This window comes from Protobothrops mucrosquamatus, unplaced genomic scaffold, assembly GCF_001527695.2.
Source record: "Protobothrops mucrosquamatus isolate PMUCROS unplaced genomic scaffold, P.Mucros_1.0 scaffold7, whole genome shotgun sequence".
NCBI lineage: Eukaryota > Metazoa > Chordata > Lepidosauria > Squamata > Viperidae > Protobothrops > Protobothrops mucrosquamatus.
Window position 1 is genome coordinate 2516444 of NW_015386394.1, and position 7599 is coordinate 2524042.

General features: G+C 44.5%; 1 protein-coding gene across 1 annotated transcript in view; it reads left to right on the forward strand.

Moving 5' to 3' along the window:
• HRC (histidine rich calcium binding protein) overlaps positions 1 to 7599 on the forward strand; it is a 16202-nt gene continuing 8603 nt past the window's right edge. Inside the window, exons 1-2 of the mRNA XM_015810180.1 lie at positions 1 to 1376; positions 2457 to 2551. Coding sequence (XP_015665666.1) covers positions 122 to 1376; positions 2457 to 2551 — 1350 coding nt within the window. The 5' untranslated portion in view covers positions 1 to 121. The remainder of the gene's footprint in view (positions 1377 to 2456; positions 2552 to 7599) is intronic.

A 7599-nucleotide genomic window follows, 5' to 3' on the forward strand; every position in this document is an offset into this window, starting at 1 on the left:
AGCCCTAACTGGAAACAGTATTCTACCCCTGAGTTCTCCTTGTGTGCTGTCTGCCTTTCCTGATTGCCTGTCTTTGGGATCTCCACTGAGAATTCTGGGTGCAGGCAGCAGGGCTCTTACCATGGCTTCCTGGAAAGTCTGTATGCTTGGCCTTCTTCTGGTCCTGCTCTGTTCATTCCAGCTTCCTAGAACCCAGGGTCAGCAACACAATCACCACAGCGATGTAGAATACCATGGAAATGAACATCATCATCCCAAAGAGCATCACCATGATGCACACCATTATCAACATACCAAAGATGATGGTGCTGATGATGGCCATGCTCACCATCATGCTGCTCAGTATGCTGGACATTACGAAGGAAGTCATCATTCTCAACATGATGATGATGATGATAATGAAGAGGAACACCATCATCCTCATAGTACAGATGATCACATTGACCATCACCACCATGATGAGAGTAATGATGATGATGATGATGACAGCCAGAGTAAGCACCATCATGATAAACATCATGGAGATCAACATGATGATGATGATGATGACCATTATCATCAGGGACATCATGAAGACCACCATCACCATCACAGTGACAAAGAGAGACACCATCATGGAGACCATCAGCATCAAGAAGACAATGATGATGAAGATGATGATGGTAGTGGTGCTGAACACCAGCACCACTACCATCATCAAATGCATGATGATGATGATGATGATGATGATGATGATGATGATGATGATGATGATAAAGATGATGATGACAGTCAGTCGCATCATGACTATCACAGCCACCACCACCACCATAAAGGTAATGACAGTGATGACAATAATGATAATGAAGACCAACACCACAATTATAGACATCATGGAGATCATGACAATGATGATGATGATGATGGTGATGATGATGATGACAACGATGATGATGATGACAATGATGATGATGATGACAATGATGACGATGACAACAATGATGATGTTCGTCATCATCAACGCCATCACCAAAAGCATGCTGCTGTTAATGATGATGATAAGCATCACCATCCCCATAAAGAAAAAGAAGAAGAAAAAGAAGAAGAAGAAGAAGAAGAAGAAGAAGAAGAAGAAGAAGAAGAAGAAGAAGAAGAAGAAGAAGAAGAAGAAGAAGAAGAAAGCAATGATAGTAACGAAGATGAGGATGATGAAGATACAGCTCACAAATCTACTCACAAAAGTGGTTATCATCACCATAGGAAACATGATGATGAAGAAGAGTCTGATGAAGTACCTTCAAAGGAGAAGGATAAGCATAAGTATGAACGACACAGACAAAAGCGTCATAAACATGAGATCCATGAAAAAGCCAAAAAGCACCATGGAGAGGAAAAAGGTGAGAAATGTGTGAATATTGTGGGGAGGTATATGATTGATGTGTGTTTTTTCTTAGGGAAAAACCTAAGGGAAATCTTATCTAACCTGGTCTCCAGCCATCAGAGAAAAAGTGATTTGATATCTACATCTGGAGGACAGCTGGTTGGGGAAAAATGTGTTGGGAAAAGCAGATATGATGAGGAAAGCCAGCAATACATGCTTCAGCTGCCATCATAGCCTCCATTAATATTTCAGAGAACCTGAAAATTTTGTTTTTCCTGACCTATGTTTCTCAATGAAGCAATCCAATCTCCAAGACCCTATTCCAGCTTTCACCACTTGACAGCCCAAGTGTATAGGACTAGAGCACTCTTAACAGAATAATAAAATAACAAAGTTGAAATGGACTTTGGAGGTATTCTAGTCCAGCCCCGTGCATAAGCAGAATGCCCCATACCATTCCAGACCAGTGGCTGTCCAGTCTCTTCTTAAAAGTCTCCAATGATGGAGCACCCAACTTCTGAAGGCAACTCTTTTTACTGGTTAATTGTTCTCACTGTTAGGAAATTTCTCCTTAGTTCTGAGTTGCTTTTCTCCTTGATTAAGTTTCCATCCATTGTTTCTAGTCTTGCGTCCTGGTGCTTTGGAAGATAAGTTGATTCCCTCTTCTTTATGGCAACCCCTCAAATACTGGAGCACTGCCATCGTGTCCATAATTGCTATAATTATAGCAATTATAGACATGCTATAATTGAATTAAAATTGAATTGATTTATAGCATTGAATTATAGCACGGCTATAATTCAAAGATCATGCAATCTGTAAATAATAGAAACTAGATCTACTACACTACTCTGGTAAGGTGAGGTAAATAACCTAATGCTTTTATTCTTGGCTCTCAGCCTCTTTCCAAATCAAATGAACTTTATACTTTCTTCAGAAAACTCAAAAATTCAACCATCTCCTGTTCAGCCCCTACTCTATGGGCCTCATTTCCTACTCCATTTATAGTCACTCTCTAGAACTATCCTATCAAAAAATAAAAAATCAGAGATCAACCATAATGGAGTTGTCTCTGTGTCTCTCTTTTCATTTGAAGATGAGGATGAGGATGAGGATGAAGAGGAAGAGGAAGAAGGTGAAGACAATGAGTATGAAGCAGGTTCTGTTTGCCACTACTGTGCCTTCTGCAAGGTAATGCAGGAAAATCTTTGCATGTGATTTTGATAGGTTATTATTCCCAGTTAGGAACCTAATACAAGTTGCTGACCTCTACTGCCCCCATTAATATGGGCTATGGTGAGAGCTGGTAAAACTTTTCATTCAGCAAATTCTGAAAGATCACTGGTTCTTTATTCCTATTCTAATACTAAAGTGATATGACTTTTCATTCCCTCTTGAAATATAGTTTCCTTCTCATCCCCTTTTAATTTGGGAGCATTACGTAACACACCCTTCACAAGGATACCTTTTTACCTCTAACTTTCCACCAATGCATTGGGGACTATACTGTGGCATGAATTCTCCTCCCTTACTCTCCTTATTTCTGGTTAGGTCTTTGCACAAATGAAGCAGTATATAAGTCTATTTGATTTGCTTCTTACCAATAAAGCTGGTCTGCTCCTGATTTGAACATTCTGATTCAGAGACAGTAATTTGGCAGGGGGGAGATCAAGTCACAAAGGAATGTGGTACGTGTAGCTTGTCCTTCCCTTGCTATACACACTTTTTCTGCTTATATAGTGCACACATGTGAAGTAGATGAGCTCAGAATCCTCTCTGAAAAAAACAATGAAATAGTTTTAGTGCTTTTTTTCTAAAAAAAAAAAAAAAAAAAAGGTGCTGGAACTCACACACGTCATACAATTCGCCTTGCCTACCCTACAAGGTTCCATCCCAAAAAGGTGCTGGAACTCCGTTCTGGGGGTTCTATGACAAAAAAAGCCCTGGTTTTATATGTCTATGTATGTCTGTATACACATGCATATACACTCTTAACATTTTCTGATAATTTCCCCTGGTCACAGATTTACTGTCCATACTTCCTAAAATTGTTAAACTGTTGCAACCCCAGCAAATTAACTTGTTTCTTTTTCCCCCCTCTTAGCTTCAGATTTATTCTAGAAAGTTACTGAAAATCTTTGGTATATATTGATGCTGTTTAAAAGTGTATTAAATAGCCTTGCCTGGAAAAAGAACAGAAAAGAAACTTGAAAAATCCTTTAGTTTAAGATTGTTTTATTCAAATTATGTGTTAATTTTTCACTTATATTATTTACTAAAAGATTACATATGAGTATATGTGTATATATGTGTATGGATATAAATATATTGATTAGGTGAAGAGATGGAAATTCTGGTAGATGATAGATAATAGATTCAGTAGAGCGAGAGAAAAAGAGAGAGGGACAGACAGACAGACACCTTGGGCTATATATCGGGCTGGATTCGATGAAGAAAAGATTATTCAGCATGCATGTGGCTGAGCATGTCAGCACCTCTTTAAATCAGATGTGAAACCAAGAAAAGATGCAGCTTCCTTAAGGCATTGCCAATGGATGCAACATGATCATTGCAGACCTTTAATATATACCTGCAATTTGGATATCTATTGAATATGGCTTTTAAAGATATTTCTATTTTGTTAGTATACATATGCGCTAAAATACTAGCATATCTAAATTTAGATTATTTATTTGTATGTGTGTATGTACACATTTACAAATATACAGTATAATAGTGAACTGCTGGTCCCAAGCCCTGCTCCTCAACAAATGCTTATACTGCTGAAGTTCAAACAGTGCATCAATAAGTGTCTATTCTGAAACCTAAACTTTTCTATTATTATGGTTATTGTTAAGTCCTTGGATAAATGGCGAAGGAGGCAATTCATGTTACAGAACAGATCTTTATTTCTCTCAATCACAACAACCAACCAACAAGAGCAGAGGCACACAGGCCTTCTTTTATACTCCCGGATCCCTGGGCAACAACAACCAATAGCAGGCACCCTTTTTCCCGCCTTGCGCATGTGCGCAAGGCTGGCACCGCTCAGTCTGGTCCCGGGCAGCTTTTGCAATGCCCGGGACTCTTGCAGCATCCCGAGCCTGCTTCTGCAGGCTCCGGACACAACACCCCTCCCCCCTAGATAAGACAATGCTGCGCCCAATATGTACGCCACCTCTTGTAGAGCAGCGGTTCTCAACCTATGGGTCGCGACATTTGGGGTCAATCGACCATTTCACGGTGGTCGCCAAGCAAGGCTGTCCGCCATTTTTTTCCCCTTTTCCGGCGGGTGCCTTACTTCCCTTGAGCTGGGCCAGCTGGTGTTCGGCCTGCTCCGTCTCTGCTGCTTGCCAGCTATGCCTCGGCCGGCGCAGGGGGCGGAACCACGCATGCGCGGCGCTCCCGGGCAGGGAAAGTCCTTGACTTACGACCGGTTTAGTCCTCAACTTACGACTGGTTTAGTCCTCGACTTACGACCGGTTTAGTCCTCGACTTACGACCGGTTGGGGGTCGTGGCATTAAAAAGGTTGAGAACCACTGTTGTAGAGTATGTGTTTGCTGGCTTTTGCATCAAATGCACAGAGTGTGGAAAAGCATGGGTACTGCTACCGTTTTGGGAATAAATGAACCCCAAGCTTTCCCCATGTGAGACTAACCAACCTGGACCTCTTGTCCAGGTCCCTCTAACCCTTGCTCCCCTCACGTAATCTGCAAGGTATTTGGGCAGGCCCTTGACCCATAGTGACCTTCTCGGACCTGGGGAGATTAAATGGTCCCCTCCATTGCTTTCCACACTAGGTGGATTAAAATGCGGCTGCCCCCTTATCTCAGGCTGCCCTGTGGCTACTGCCTGACCTCCCTGCTCGCCTACCAGGTTCAGGAGGCCAGGACTTTGCTGTCCCCCGTACCTGGTCGACCTGTCTGTTAGTAGGCTGGCTGAGCCCTCTGAACTCAACTCCTTGTCCCCTGAAGGGGTGTAATTCCCCTGGCTCCTTTCTGTAGTGATAGGGTCAGGAGTTACCTCCCTGTTAGCCCTAATGCGTGTGGACTTCCTTCTGGGAGCAATTGCTGAAAGTGGCAAGCCCCCAAGCTGTTGTGCCTGCTCTCTTGTATGCTGTGAGTTATGAGGATGCTCCCAGTCAGTCTCCCTGTCTGGAGTATTGTTGTTGAGTTGTGGATAGTGGGGATACCTCCGGTGTGACTCCCAGGCCGGAGAGTGTGTGGGGGTGTATGCTTGCCCCCTACCCCATGAATCCCTATTTGGAGCACTTGCTGAACTTGGGGATTGAGTACCCATGGTGTCCTCAACAGCCAGTGTCAGCTGTTGATACTGATCCCCAGAATGCACTCCCCACCCCTCCTCACCCCCAGAGCAGGCTGAGGAGTGAGAGGGGAAGAATCCAGCCTCGCACGCAGCTGATCAATATGGCGGCGAAGTACGCAACCGTCATCCAAAGACACTTCATAGGACAAGGGCCCCGAGACCTTGCAGACCACCGCAGGGACCCAGAGGTGTCCAGGCCCGTAGTTCCTGGTCCAGACCGGATCACCCACGTGAAGGATCCATGGTGCACGTGGATGTGACACCTGTGATGCTATGCACTCCGGATGCAGCCTGTCCAGTTTAGTCACAAGCTGGCAACCCCAATGGAGTTCAGCCGGGCTCTTACCCATGGCAGTGCAAGGAGTAGTACAATGGGCTAGAAGAAAGTCAGCCAACCTGTGATGCCAGTTGCCATAAGTCAGTTTCTTGAGAGCAACCTTGGCGATGCGGACCATCCGTTCAGCCAAACAGTTGGTGGAAGGGTGGAAGGGAGCTGAAGTTGCATGGCGAATCATGTTGGCCTGTAGAAAAGCCTGAAACTCAGCAGAAGTAAATTGGGGCCATTATCTGAAACCAAGACATCTGGAGGACCATGGGCAGCAAAAATACTTCTCAACACCTGGATGGTCTTGGCAGTAGTGGTGGATGACACAGGAACAACTTCCAGCCACTTGGAATGGCTATCCACAACAACCAGGAAGAATTGCCCCTGAAAGGGCCCAGCATAATCTATATGTATTCTAGACCACGGGGTGTGTGTTTCCTCCCACTTATGAACAGGGGCCTGAGGCATTTAAGGCCTGGACTGCTGACACTCGTGACACCCATGTACCTGGGCCTCAATGGCCTTATCGATGCCAGGCCACCACAAATGGCTGCACGCAAGTGCTTTCATCCTGACAATCCCAGGGTGACCCTCATGTAAAGAAACTAAGATTCTAGACCTCAATGAGGCCAGAATCACAACTCTAGAACCCCAGAGGAGGCAGCCATTGAAAGTGGACAACTTGTGTCTCTTGACCCAGAAGCGTTGGAACTCCTCCTCTGGGCACCTGTCAGGCCATCCTGACAGCACCCATGTTAGCACGCGTTTAAGCAGTTTAATCAGTGGCAGTTTCAGCAGCCACATCCCTAGCGTTTAGGGGAGACTCAGGCAAATCCTGAATGGACAGGATATGAACGGCAGGAGCAGGAGCAGGCTCCACAGTTGACAAGGGCAGTCTACTTAGGCCATCAGCATGACCCATTTCCTTTCCAGGTTTGTGAACTAGCGTGTAGTCATAAGCTGACAAAAAAATGGACCATCGCAGCATGCGAGGGGAAAGGATGTGTGGGGTCTGTTTGGACGTGGTAAACAACCCCAGCAAAGGCTTATGGTCAGTAAAGACCGTAAAATGGTGGCCATAAATAAAATCATGGAACTTTTTAATTCCAGCCACAATAGCCAAAGCTTCCCTGTCAATTTGAGCATAGTTGTGCTCAGCAGCAGACAAGGTCCTGGAATAATATGCCACAGGGACCTGAGTCCCATCAGCTGTCAGATGGCTAAGCACTGCACCCACACCATAGGGGGAAGCATCACAAGCCAGACACACTGGCAGCTTCTCATTAAAATGGGCTAACACTGTATTGGATGTAAGCAAGGCTTTAACCTCATTGAAACTGGCTTCATGGACTTTGGTCCACTGTCAACAGGCATGTTTGTCTAAAAGTCTGTGTAGGAGTTCAGCTATAGCAGCTTTATGAGGCAGAAAAGCATGATAGAAATTCAATAAGCCCAAAAAGGCTTGTAATTCACCCTTAGACTTAGGGCTTGGGGCCTGCTGAATAGCTTTGAGCTTAGCATCAGAAGGGTGGATGCCCTGAGCATCTATCCTGAACCCCAGGAAATCAGTAGAATGGACACCAATCT